General features: G+C 34.1%; 1 protein-coding gene across 2 annotated transcripts in view; it reads right to left on the reverse strand.

Moving 5' to 3' along the window:
- Window positions 1-8,261: 8,261 nt before the first annotated feature.
- The window catches only part of LOC145694872 (putative fatty acyl-CoA reductase CG5065), a 57,165-nt gene continuing 49,965 nt past the window's right edge, over window positions 8,262-15,461 (reverse strand). For both annotated transcript variants that reach the window (XM_081771579.1, XM_081771577.1), the window contains exon 9: window positions 8,262-13,462. In XM_081771579.1, the coding sequence (XP_081627705.1) occupies window positions 13,357-13,462 (106 nt within the window). In that variant the 3' untranslated portion in view covers window positions 8,262-13,356. The remainder of the gene's footprint in view (window positions 13,463-15,461) is intronic.

The following is a 15,461-nucleotide window of genomic DNA, read 5'->3' on the forward strand; positions in this document are numbered from 1 at the left end:
GTAATATTGAGCAATAAAATATTAAACTAGTTTTTGAAGAAAACATAGTGAAAATGGCAAACTACACTTTTAAATTCATATGTTATGTGCTTCAAAGAAAATAGCGCCTACCTGATAGTTCCCATTCACATAGAATCTTAAAATCATGAGTACTTTCAGAATTGCTGGTAGTGAACGTTCCCCACAAAATGGTATTTTCTAAATCGTCTCCCAGTAATGGAAAAATTTGTCTCAGAAATATTACTTTCGAAAACCTGAAACTAGAAAAGAATTTAGTTTAAAACGAAAACCTGAAACGAGAAAAGAATACAGTTTGAAACTAAAACCAAAATCGACACACTTTCTGTAATAAACCTATTATCAACAGAAATAAAATCTAACCTAAACATTTCCAGTTAATACTTGAAAATCAAATGAGCGTGTTAGCGGACTTTAAAGGTGGAAGACAGGCCATGACCAGTTTGGAGAAGGAAAATAAGTGTGGTGTTAGTAGTTAGGTTAGGTTACTGTCGTTTTATTTCATACTTCAAAATGAAATTCTACATAGAAGTCATGCTAGAGAAATGACTAGGGCGAATATATGAACAATGGAAGCGAGACCGGTTTTTGAGTACATGAACCTTTGTACAATGCACATGTGCAGGAAACATGCTACAGAAATAACCAGGCGCGGAGATATGGACAACCGAATAGGCCTTTATGTCCGCACCTCATAATTTCCGTAACACTATTCCTACACAGGTGTATTCTGTGAAGGTCCCTGTATCTCTGCTGAAAATTTCATTAAAAACGAGGAATATCACAATGGTAAATGACACTCAAGACGAGCAGCGTATATGTGACGTACAAGAGAATGGAGCAAAACATAGCTTCAAAAACTACCAACCGTCACTGACGCGCCCGCTCCCTTCGGACGTAGCCCCGTGCTACAGAGCGGGGCCATTAGTTTCGCCCTGCTCTGACTCGTTTATATAGCATTCGTGCTTTTTAAAGGCTATATAACACAAATTGATTTTCGATTTTTGAACTGTCGTTTCTACGGCATGTCTGCACAAGGTATGTCATATAATGTTTAAGTCCCCCCAAAGTTAATCTATACATATGAATGTAATTCCCTCCATAAGAAACAATGGAGTATGTTTAGTACAAGGGGTCCAGAAGCACGTAAAAACACAATATTTATAGGAGAAATGAATGATGCAAGTACTTAGACGCAAGTACAAGTACTTAGTACAAAATCTAACCTAACCTAACATAAACTATCCTAATATTAGTCGAAATAAGCGAAATTCCATCATTTTTTGGAAAATTGTACAGGACCATTACACTAATATAACACAAACTAAACTAACCTAACCTATCCTAAACTAACCGAATGTGAACAGAAATGACCAAAATTGTAACATTTTTTAGAGAAAAGAGCTGAACCCATTCTGCTAAACATAGGCCGAAACAATTTACAAGATCCATTTCCGGACCAACAGAAGTCATAATTAATGAATTCAAACATGTATACTTAATCCGGAATAGTACCAAATTTTGAAAATTTTACATTGTGTACAATTAATGCCTGCCTAACCTAATCTTGTGTCTACTTCGGTAGCAAATCGTAAACATCTTACATTTTATGTAATTAGTGTCTGCTTCCGAATTGCATTATACTTTTTGGCTAAAGACAACAAAACACTACCTTCTTAATCTAATGATACGAACGTGCCGATATAGTGAGATACAAGCTGAGCACGTAAATAATTTCCTTCTGCCAATTTAATTTTACACAAACACAAACCAGTATCAACTATAAAAGTTGTTTACACAAGTAATGAATTTTGGTAATGTAAAGTCTACTTCCCTTTCTATTCATGTTCCTTGGTTCCTGAGTTGCATGATTTTCTGTCTTAACCTTGTGCAGCACCCATGCGTGTGGTTCTTATGTTATTGTATCTTGCACTAGATGTATTACAAGGATCTGCTGTGAAAATTAAGTTATCCTAACCTAAACCGCCCTAATCTATTTTGTTATTGCAGTTAATTTTTAAAATAATATGTAGTTATTGTGTTAAGAAGTTTGCTGTAAACTTGAAACTATAAATTATATTTGGGATTTTTTTAGACATAGGCTAAATGAAAATTATGATTAGAGCAATTTAAACATAGTATACAACGCCATGAAGTGAACGTTTCTTGGTTCAAAAAGTGTGACGAAAAAGTTAAAACGAAAGGACCAAAGAGAGAAGTACCCAACGAGAATAGGTTCTACGATCCATAGAGAATACAACTGTAAAAATAGCCAGAAAAGTAAAGGAAAATGAGTGAAACTACTCATACTTAGTGTGTGGAATGAATATATGTAATTTTTGTCACTATGTTACTGTTATTAAATTAGCTCAAAAGTTAAAATCAAGACTCATAGTTGACTTACCTGTATCTCTCAAAGAATTGATTATCTTTATACAGTTCCAGTGGATTTTCCATGTGCCTCGTATGTCTTGACGCATCATTAGTCATCGCAAAGTAATATTTTTTTATATTTGTTCTTCCACATTCAACAAAATCCATGCGAGAAAATGAATGACTATACTGTTAAAGAACTCAAGGAAGGCTTAAGATGGCCGATACCTTGACCTATCTAATCCTTGTACATTGTGTACAAATAGACTTCGATATGTGCGTTTTCTTTGTTTACATATATCAGCTGACTGTAAATTGCGGAATACGCCATCTTGTGAAGGGATATCTCGAATCGAACGCTACAATCGAGAGTTCGCTCGAATCAACACAGCGACATAGGGAAGGGCACCTCTAGGTCTATATATTATCTCAATGGGGTGGGTAGAGGAAAGGAGGGCAAAGTGGATATATGAGGCAAAGCGAATAACGCAATTTACAGTCAACTGAAAACAGAGGGCAGGAAATGTTTGCCCCAGTTTATGACGTCACTAGTGAAAGAAAAGAAGGGTGTTACTGTTATGTGTGTACGTGTTGTTGTTTCGACGAGAAAGGAGAAAAAATGAAAATACGCATTTTGCTAAAAAAATTCAAGAGGTAAGGATTTTCAAAATATTTTCTTACTATTCCGTAGAATTCTGCAAACACACTATGCATGGACAGGGTGGGATCTTACCTTCGTTGTCATGTTTGAGAATTATCGTAAATACGTCGTCCATATGCTGTAGACAGTCTTTTGTCTCATGTGGTAGTGTGGGGCAAAGAGAATAATTTTAGAAGAGGCAAAGTGAATAGCGATTCACTTTGCCCCAAGCATAATGCAGTACTGTTTTAGAACATCTGTTTCTCACTAAATGTGGTATTGATGGTACGTATACGTTGCAACACAGCTAAATTGAATATTGAAATTCATATTAAGGAATTTGTTCAGCTAACACTCGCAGAACAAAAACATACTAGTGGTAATAATAGTAGTGGAGGTAGTCGTAATAGAATAACATCAGTATTTGTTGTAGTAGTAAGTTGGGTTAGAATAGGAGTTCAGTAAAATAACCGCAGCGGCTATTAACGCAACTTATTCTATATTAAACTATGTAATTCTATACCACTGTTAAGAAACTATTAGTTTGATTTTACATCTTTTAAAATGATTTTAATTAATTAAAGTTTTTTGTTTGTTTCTTCGTTTCTCTACTTTTTGCCTCGAATCAATTTACATAAAATGTTCCATACATGTTCAGTACTAATGACTACATTGGCGTACGGTGAAATTTTGTTCAGGGAGGGGGAAGCTTGAGGTCTCTACGTGCAGAGGAACTAACGAGTATCCCTATCAAGGAATGTTTAAAACAGAAGATTGCGAAGAAGTATAGCAAGTCTACTATGTCTACCGAATCAAGTACTGGTGCAACTTCCGCAAAGGAAGTACCACAGAAAAGAAGGAAATCTACCATTCAAGGTTCTCCTGCAAGAAGAAATGTTTTGCTGCGGCCATAGCTCTCCCAAGTACATCAGGAATTACAAAGAAAAAACATTCAAAATCACCAGGAGACGGTAGTTACCAATGCAAGTCCTGTCATGAATATTATTCAGATCCACTTTATGAAGACTGGATTCAGTGTTCTATTTGTCTGTCATGGTTTCACGAAAACTGTACCGATTATTATAAGGGAGAAGACATTTACATTTGTGATCTGTGTAAACCAAGCGTGTGATGTGATGTTATTTTTAGCCCTAAACCTTATTATTGTTTTTTTAAATCTGTTTGCTACTACGTAGATTGTACTCATTAGGGTTACTATAGATTGAAAGAAACTAGATACTAGATGCCTGCTTGATAAGAAAAAAACTTCTATGGACTTGAGCTTTTTAAACATATTTAGGTATCATGTGTATGCAAGTTTTGTCTAGACTTAATTCTATATTTAAATGTGTTAGGCTAATACTCACAAAATATTAAACATTTTAATCTTCTGGTAGGTAAAGCAGTTCATTTAGGTGTCATTCTTTTATTGTCTTAGACTGTGTACACGTATATTGTTCTTCTATACAATTTCTATTTCGCATATCTGTATTAAACCCTGACTTTTAATGTATGAGTTTTGGCTTATTCACTTTGCCCCACTATCATGATCCACTTTGCCCTACCGGTGGAGCAAAGTGAATAAATTGCAGTAGTTCAGTAATTAAGCAATATCATTTATGTATATGAAATCCTTGTTACTATGTATTGTTATTTGAAAGTTTAATAATCATAAAATATTTCGTCGAAACTTTGGTTTCCTAGTCTTAATTTTAGTTGCCATTTCAGGCCCTTGAAGTTAAGTGATACGCTTTGCCCTCCTTTCCTATAGTCCTTTTTTCTTCAATAATGTTTGGCTCAAATTACGCTAAGCTTCAGACAAATACGTCTTAAATCCAACGTTCGTTTTTGCACTCAAGTATAGGGTAGGATAGGAAGAAGTAGAGAATAGTTGGATGGCGTACGGTAGGGTAATTTAGGTTTAGTTTGCTTACGTTAGTTCAATGCTTTGCCATTATTTTCAAGTGTAGGGTAGGGTAGAGTAGGTCAGGTTACGCTACCTCAATGTTTAACCATTACTTTCGAATGTAGGGTAGAAGAATGAAATGAAATCGTTAAGTTTAACGTCCCACGATTATGCTTTTTAGGCTAAGGGAAACGAAGGTTGAAGCAATTGAATGATGATGGAAGAATTGGTGGAATGAGAATATGAGAGATAACAGTAGTACCCTGAGAAAACCCACAGACACGATGTTGTTCAAAACAAATTTATTGACCGGCAATCGAACTAGGGATCCTGCACGAGAGGTAAGCGCTCCAAATGTAGAGTAGCTAGAGTAAGTTAGATTACGGTATATCAGGTTACCTTACATTCAATATTTAGCCATTATTGTGGATGTAGGGTAGAGTAAATAATATTAGGTAAGGTTAGCTCATCGTATTGCCGGAACTCACTATAACATTTTATTTAACAGTTACGTCAGCAAGAAATGCCGCCCTCCCCCAAGACTCTGTTACCAATTGGCGGTGCAGATTTGTGTACAGATTCAAGCACAAATTTTTTGCATATATACTTCTTCTTTTTCAGCAAATCGGCTTTTCGTATCTTAAATAATCACTCTTGGGGTGTAGACTTGCATTCCTATGTATAGATTCATTTTAGGGGAGCTTCAGTGTATGTACATGATAAGAACTATTGTGTAAAGGCACTAAGCAACTTGTGCTAGATGGTCACTGATAAAAACATTAAAGCTATCTAACCGAGTTAAGGTAGGGGTGAAGAGGAATGGTCCGATCGCTAGCTAGGGTTTGCGTCAGCAAAGGTGGGTTAACATAGAAACGAGGGTAGTTCAAACACTATATGTGGCATCAAATTATTTTCTTACATATTGAATAATGTATTTGTACATTACTTAAGACGTTATAAGTAATATCCCACTGTTTTCATTCCTTGAACATTTGTGTTCTACATTAAGGGTTAAGTGTTGTAGCAACGGATCAGATTTAGGAAATTTACCGGGTGAATTGGCTATTTTATTTTGATATCTGATGAAGAATGAGCGAAAGTCATATGATGGGAATAGTTGAAATTAATAAACTGTTTTTGTTGCTGGGTTTTTTAATGTAAGCGGCATTGCATATGAGGCGGAAGAGTATACATGTTATGATTTAGTGGCGGGAAAGCAGTGTATAAATGACGTGTATGTGTCAACGTTCTAACACTCGTGTTTAAGTTATAACGATTTATAACCTAACCTAATATAAGTTAACCAACCTAACCTGCTACGGCCACTACGGTGGTGTATTTTTGCACATAGTGCAGAAAGTGCATTTATGCTTACAAGTGGATAGTTACTAGTATGAAACCATGACAATTGCTATTGAAACTCGTATCATTAACGAAACCCGCCTGTTTTGACTACCCTCTGTTACGCGCGCATGCAGTCGCTGACGCGCTTCTCCCTTTGAACGCACCCTCGCCCTGCCCTGATTTGGCTAAATAACATTTATGATTTTTGTGCCACTTAGCAGAATTTGGTTTATGTTCTTTCCCTCTAGTATTTGTGTCAATATCAGACGCCATAAGCTATTTATATGCAAGTAGTGATCTCTATTCCAAATTGTAAAAGTTTACACGCCTCTGTTTCCAAGGTAACCGGCGATTCATTTTAGATTACTTTACACAGATTATACCTCTGTTGGTTCAACTGAGCACCAATCCAAAAATATAAATGTAAAGTGATGCGTACTAAAATATCCAAAACTTAATTCAGAAATTGCTGTTATAATGCATCCAAGAAATGGTAAGTGGGTGTCGTATTAATATCTTTCTAGTTGCCTTCTTGAACGATTCTGGTAATGTTCATCTGTGTCTAAATGTCAATATATTTCGTAATATACACTTCTACGCATATTCAACATGTTCATGTATCGACTTTCTCAATTATCAAGGTAACTGACTCTATTAAAGGAGTGTGCTATTGAATAGGTAACAATGACGACAATTAATTTAATCAATCCTTGTAAAAAGGGTGTATGTTCTTTATTATTAAGCCTAATATCCGTAATTAATGTAAGTTTAATCTACCTAATGTGTGATATAGACTTCTTTTCCTGAGACCGTGGGAATTGTTTTGTGCACTGATACCCAAGTCATTTGATCAAATTCTCGAAAAAGGTATTCACACTGGAGTGAAATAGATACAACGTATTACTAACATATGTGACATTCTATATCTAAACATGGTTCGTAGACGACGTGTCTGCGAGTAGATTTGCGAAAGCTATATTCACCCTGTTGAAGTGCCGTGTGTTGCAGGCAGGCTATATCATCAGTATATTGCGGCGGTGGTAACGCGTAAGACAGCTTTTTGCTGTTAAGTATATCTTCCACCCATTGGTAAGAGCACCAATCTTTTTCTTTTTAGAAAAATAGAGTTATGGAGTAGGGTCTACAATTTTCGCACCGTGAAATGCACTGTAATACACTGTCGTTCTACCTGGAGGATAAAGTTTCTTACAGAGACAATTCTCAATTGCTCTGTGTGATTCAGACACTTGCCGCACCCAATGGTTGTAAGGTGTAAAAACACTGTTAGCGATTTATTGGCTTCTGTGTGCATTTATCACGTAATTTATCTATCACATTCCGTCACATCGACTCCTGTAATCCTGTCATCACTTTGAAAAATCCCTTGTGCAGAGTCCTTATAACCCTGCCTATGAGAATATCATACCCTTCAAGTATAACTGCTTCTACAATGATGACCGTTTCCTCTCCCACTTTTGCTATTACCGCTATGAGGTGTCAGATACACCGCTTTCTACTGTTCGTTACAGCTTGAAATTCGTAAAGGACACAGAATTTCATTATGTATTACATAGATTCAAGTTTGTTTTTATGGAAATCCAAGCGTTGTAGCATACATTACAATCACATTATATGTAACATTTCAATAAATACATTTTTGCTTGTTCACAGTTCAGTAAATTTAATTTCCTTCCTCTGTATCAACGTTTTTAATAAATAATGACAAGACTTCTAGATATTCGTTGACGTTCATCCATACGTTGTTTGTGCAGTAAATTCTCAAATTTGTTACGTTGTTAGGATTACTTAGGTTTTCAAGGCGAAGATCAATGTTATCTTGAACTCTTACCACTACCTTACAAGATCCAAAACAATCCATGACGTTTTTTACTACATGATAAGGGAAAGGATTTTTTTTAAATCATTTACGAAACATACAAAGCAATAAATTTATTGCCAACATAAGAACAATATGTATATGTTACCACTAATTTGTTTACAATATATGTAGTAACAATTTAAGATATGATTCGTAGAGAGTAATGAAAACTTTTGAAATATAGTGACCATTCCTACCCACCACTGAAATTCGATTAACATTGTCCTCTCCTTAATATTTATTACATTTAAAACTTTTATAATATTCAAAAACTGCTATTTATGACATTTAAAAGTTTCATAATACTCAAAAATTTATGTAGATTGCTGCAATATTGAAACCAAAAATGTCCTGTTCAATAATAAGGGTTACCCACGGGGCGAGAGGAGACAGGATTAATATGACGAAATATGAGACAATATACAGCTTTTTCAGAATAAATTTATACGCCTTTCGAAACGAGACGTCACTGTAACAAGATCTCGAAAGGGACTCTTGTTTTGTAGGATATACTATTTCTATTATTTGCAGCATATTATTTTTTAGCTGAAATACACTCTTGCTCTCAACGCTTCATATCTAAATACTTTTTCAAAAAGTAAATAGAGAACGGTACTTTATTTATTTGCTTTTCATATAAATTAGTTAATGTAAATTATATTTCTGAAACAATCAAAGTAAAGTAATAAATACGTCAATTGACTGAGAATACATTTATCGAAAAAGATCAAATTTCAAGTAAAAAATGTTATACATGAAACATTCCGTTAAAATTGAAATTCGTTGTAAAATCTACTATAAAAAACGCAAATAATTATTTTCTCACCTTCCTTAAGTACTCAACGTTTTCCATACCCAAGCACTTAGTGTGTACACATATCCTAAATTCTAACTCTTGTGGGCAAATATCTTGTTAAGGTTCTGGGCTAACATTTAAAATTAACACGCTATGTATAGTTTTATTCTCAAAAGAGGAGTTAGCTCCATACAAACTTAATCTAGAAAGCATACTCTACGTGATCAATAATATAACTCTAAACTCAATGCCTAACAAATTTTATATTCTAGTTATAAATTAACAGTAAACAAATTGACACACTCTTATACTTTTGTTTCAATTTTATGTCCCACGGTTATACCGTGTACACTAGAGGAAATGAACTATTAATGAATGATTATGAAAGAAATTGATAGAATGAAAATATGGGAGAAACAGGAGAACGGCCCCTCAAACTAGGGGTAAGCACGCTACTACTGTGATACCCTGCTCACAAATGTCTCATTTTTCACCCAATCTCCGAATCCGTTGAGTCTAGGATGTAAAACTGTTGGGTTCAAGTCAATAGAGCATTAGAATGTAAGATGGAGCTTTTAATAAACTGCATCACAAAATGGATGTCACCTAAAAGTTAGTCCTAAAACTTGAGATCGTGTATAAGTACTTAGATTGAAGTATAGGCTGAAAGAAATATAGAGTTTATTTATTTTTGAAATTCTGCCCTAAGAGAAGAATGTGATTACAAGATTTGCTTGTCTAATATTACGTATCTCTTTAAATTTGATACATGAATTTTTTATTAGAGGACGCAAATCTGCCACTCACTTGTACAAATTAAATGCATCAGCCTCAAAGTCAGAGGCTGCAGATGATAGAGATACATTTACCACCACATTCAAGCTTACATTTTTCTACTAACATAGCAAGTGGGACACTTGAAATTACCGTCTCATTAATATCGAAGTGATTTAATATTTATGTTATATTCTGGTAGTTATCAATTTTGTTGTCAGTTTCTAACAATGGAGTGCTGGATCTTACATTTAAACACATAATTGTAAATTGTAGTTTGAAAAAGATCGTTATCACGGCGTATTCATTCATGTCTTTAATATGAAATTTGGTGTAAGCAATCTGGAAAAAATTGCATATCATATGAGAAATGTGTCCTCAATTGCTATTAAATGTAAATGTAAGTGCCTAATTTGTATTTACGTAGTATAAATCAAGTATACACACATTATAACAATATAATAATATTTTATGATTATTGACTTTCTTCCTAAAGAATAGAATTAGAAGAAAAAATATCTTAAGTGATTGCAAATGTCGCTCGTACAATAGAAGAAAGCCGTATATGATCTTAAAAGGATCACACTGCCTAATAGCCAGTTTATCAATAACACAATAATATATTAGCATAACACTTGGTATGCAAGTTTAACAAGGGTAAATATTAATAAGATATTATTTGCAACATAAGTGGAAGCATTATCCACAACATAAAGAAAGTATTGAGTGTTTAAATTAGAAAAGCATGCAAATATTAAGCAGAGCTAGTGTGAAATAATCAACTAAAGATAAAGACGACCCACCCTAACATAATCTGGAGTCGTTTGTTAACATAATTATTATTTCCTTTCCTATTTTCCAAAAGGTTATTTCTTTGTTAAGTGGTATACAAGTTAGTGTAGAGGACTGAGTAATCAAATGAAGTTTCCTTATAATTTCTGATGATGAGATGAAAATAATTAAAGGCGTAGGCTAAAATTTGCTATTCTGATTATTCTTATGAACAAAAATGGTGGTGTTATATGAGTTGTTTACACATTTTATAGTTATAGTGATGAAAGAAATTAATGCTACGTTAATTTGAACAAGTTCTTCATTTTACCATGTAAAATTAGTCATATTCAATTTGAATTTCAGACATGAGGAAGACTATAAAATCTGTTGAAACAATTAAAAGCACTTGCTGTTATATTAATATGTACATACTATGTGTTTCTTTTTTGATAGCCGTATTTTTTACTTTTTATAAATATATACCATAATAACGTAAATTATTAATAATTTACTTGATGATTTTCCAAGATTTAATTCATGTTGATATTTCCAAAAGCCATGTAACTATGTATAAATTTTGAAATTCTTTTATCTTCAAATAATATATGTATTATGTGACATGAAGTCCCAGATTCATTACTACACCAACAAACATAGTATGATTGTCACTATTCATATTAACATTCTAATTTCACAAATTATAATTGTTATATTTTACAACAAACTCTAACGGAAGTCATTGCAAAAGTTTTACGTCCTGTATTGTAATCTGAAACAAGTACGTTAACTTTCCTAATTGTAAAGTATAAGAAAACTACAATGAAAATAAATTAATATTTCATTTAAACTCTGGGTATCAAAAGAAACTTTTCATCACATACAGTAGTACACATACCTTCTTATAGCTGAGTCGAAAACAAGTTGAGAATACAGATTTTTAAAGAAAAGCTAAATACACGAAATTCAAGAATTATTTTCCAACGAAAAGCATGGAGATATAAAAAAAACGATCATCCATATTTTAAATATAAAAAAACGTACCGTAATTAATTCTTTCGACAGAATTTTTACCTTCTTTACATCGATTTAAACTGTTGGATATAAAAATATAAATTGTAAATTTCTGCATCTAATTTCATTAGTATATAATAAGTAGTAGGTCACGGGAACTACGCGTGAGAGATCGGTTTGCATTGCGCGATATTTTTTCAATTAATATTAAAACAAGAGGTGATTATAATACTTTCGACTTCCACTTTTAGACAAATTAATTTGGAGATGAAATATATTCTTGGGACGCTGGATAGTTTGCAGAAACACATTCCTCGCTATGTGTTAACCGTTTCTAGTTTATAACAATCAACGTTGAAACCGGAAGTGGTTGATTTTTCAAATTCCGATTTTTGCGAAGAGGTTGGACTGAAGATGAAATATAATCCTGGCGCGCTTAATCGATTGCATAAAATCATTCTCGCTATACTTTACCGTTTGTGCTTTATAGTGATTAACGTTAGTAACGAAGATGGTTTATTTCTACAACTTCTGTTTTCTTCTGTTCTGGCACTTCTATCAATGATTGTAATCCTTTAAATTAGACATTCTAATTCCTGATGCATTTTGGAAAGACTTTGCAAGCAGTTCTTGAGATTTTTGGCTCGGACGGTCACACGGAAAGGGTAAACAAATAAGTTATTAGAAATCAAACTCCTTAAAACAGTAGGTAGTGATTAATTTCATTTATGTCCATTGACTTTATGATGTGCCAATAACAGGCCTATATTATTAAAAGTATTTGAACTAGATCATGTTTCAAATTACATAAGTACTTTTTGTCATTGTTTATTGAAGTTTAGCGTCCCTTTTCTCCGCCGTGGCTATGTGACACGTGAACCTATAGTTTAAACAATTGTAATGCATTAAAATGTTTATAATATCCTCCAACAGGGAATTGAACCAGGAATCACGTACGCCTAAGGCGTACACGGTAACTACTAGACCAACTTGGAGTCAAATAAATATGTTTTCATTTTCCAATATAAATTTTAATTTTTGAATTAAAGTGATGATCAGAAAACATCTCTTCTAGAAAAGAAATGACAATTGAAGTTTGGTTTGCATTTAAAAATTTCATACTCCCTTACAAGCTTCTTCAAATGCTTTTCAAGTTGAACTACAACACGTTATTTAGAAAGCAATATAATTTCTTTGAGAATAATTTTCTTATGTCGTCTTTTACCAAGTCTTAAAAATAAAAGTTTGGTTCCAAAATAAAATTCTAAAATTGTACAATACGACATTAATTAAGAATGTAAAAGAAAGGGGATTATAATAAAATATCTCTAAAATATAGGCACATTCGAATAATAAGAATAAGAATAGTAGTGCTAGAAATAAAAATAATAATAACTTAGAGTAGTTTCACGTTTTGAGCATCTACATATTAAAAATAGTAGTACAAATATTGAAGGTGTTGCTGATAGAAAGGCACAATTTATTTGCAGCTCCATCTAGCTTTATGAGTTCCCTCGGGATTAAATTATGATGCGGCAGACCTAGAGATTTAATTTCCACTAAAATACATTGATTCATTAGTTACGTTAAAAATGTTGGTCTACGTATCATATAATTTCGGTCCTCATAAGAGACGATAAACTCAAAACAAGAAAACAAGCAAACGTTATATTGTTCCATCTCCAGCATCCTCTTTTTCCAGAAGATCAATGAAACTGTAAAAGTTTTATCCGTTTCGCAACGTCTTCAATCTACGTATTCATTCTCATAATTTGCTCGCCAAGTTCTTCCTTGGAGCATTTTCTTTCTAATATATTTTAATGCTTATCCTTTTAATTGGTTCACACTCTCAAATATAATCGTAAGCCTTTCGACATGGTCATGATAAATACGAAGAAGACTATAGTTTTCAAAAACATCTTTATCAGTCTGTCCACAATGACCAACCTGAAACAGAAAGACAAGAAAATAATCAATTATAGATACATACAATGATATATATCTATATCTATATCTATCTATCTATCTATCTATCTATCTATCTATCTATATATATATATATATATATATATATATATATATATATATATATATATAACAGGGTGGACAATCCTATCGACAGCGGGACGCTCGTCAAAGAAAGAAAATTAAAACGTTCACCTTATTAGTTTTCCCACTCAATTCTGGTGAAAAGGCCATAAGTTAGCAACAGCGAAATCAATCTTATCGTCATTTCCGACTCAAAGACGCCAAAGTTAATTTTGTCTTTATATATGTGTGTGTGCCCAAAACGATAACTCTTTGTTCGAAAAGTTGCTGAGAGACTTTTTTGCGTCGGGTCTTACGAAAATATAAAAGAAGCATATCCCTGATTGGACAATTTTTGGTCATCAACCAATGGTGGACAATGTTACATTAATTGGGTAGTTGCTAGTCATGTGACCCACGGTGACCAGAAGAAGCGCAAATCAGTCGGGAAGCCAACATCAAGACCTCCACCACGGAGAAGTCGTGCGTGTGGAGCAACACCGACGGAAAGATTAGTACTTACTGTACTTAACGATGTAGCTATCAACTACTTAACGATGTACTACTTAACATCTACTACTTAACGTCTACTACTAACGATGTACTACTTAACGTCTACTACTTAACATCTACTTAACGATGTAGCTATCTTAAAGGAACAAATCTGCTATCTCAGTTTAAAATTGTAAAAAATTGTACATATTCCCTGTTTCCAATCAATAGTTCAGTTAATGGATGTTTTAAAAAGAGAAAGATCAAACATGAAGACGAAGAGATTAGCGAAGGACCTTGGAGCATGGAAGATTCTCACAAGGGAACCTTCCGAAAATGATAGTTGCAGTGAAAGATGTGACCTATGCCAATTGAAAGAGCTGTAACAGACATGAGCATTCACTAGAAATTAGCTGCCCATAGCAATAGATTCAAGAAATATAAGGGGTGGAAGTTCGGGAAACAGCAAGGTTGGACAAGGGTAGAAAAGTGCAAATTCCGAAAAAAAAAAAGGGGGGCACGGCAAAATACAATGCTGACAAGTTATGTATAGAAAGAGACTTGCCACAATAGGGAAGAAATGAAGGCCACCATTGAGGTTAACAGTGTTGCCAACTGCAATGAAAAGTACATGTTTTGCAAAGAGCACTATATGAAGTGAGCGCAAAATTCAGTGTCAACCTGTCATGTAGAACATAAGATATGACGTATATAATCAGTGGTACAATCTAACAAAAGAAAATAGAAAAACAGAAGTACGAAAAATACGGAAAAGACGGAGTTGGCCATAATGCGCCACATTTGATCACGAGCTGTGTATATTAGAATGAACGAAACAAGAAAGCACGAACTATGCAGGAAACCGACGTACCTAGAGTCGTAAAGAAAAACGCGTTCCAAAGTTGGCAACACTGGCTATGGAAATCCAGACAAGTCTCATATAGTTAGGCCACTCGCTTCACAAAAAGAAAATTCTGGCAACAGGCATTACTAGGAATGCATCAATGCTGGAGTGATTGAGGCAATGTCAAGTCGGGAACATGAAATGGTTGGGTTGAGCCAACAACCGATAACACAAGTAGTGAACATTATGTCATGGTTGGGTCGTATGTGGGAATATACAGGGTGTCCCTACAAACTTTGTGACCTGAAAGATTTGCGAAACGAACAAAAATATGACGGATCCAGTTGTGCAGGAATGTACCAATGTCAGGGGGTGATAAAAGTCTGTGAGAAGCAAGTGCCCCCAGGATCTCCATCATAGGGCCCCAGGAGCCAACTTCAAACTTTCAAATGGCAACAGGGACCGAGTGGTACCTCTTTCGATAGATCATGGAATGTGCAACAACACCTATAGGAAACATTTGCTATATTAAGCATGGTTTTCAAAATAGCCGCCACAAATATAATTGTCTTAACATGGCAT

Source organism: Thermobia domestica, chromosome 9 (genome assembly GCF_964235325.1).
Source record: "Thermobia domestica chromosome 9, izTheDome1.hap1.1, whole genome shotgun sequence".
Lineage (NCBI taxonomy): Eukaryota > Metazoa > Arthropoda > Insecta > Zygentoma > Lepismatidae > Thermobia > Thermobia domestica.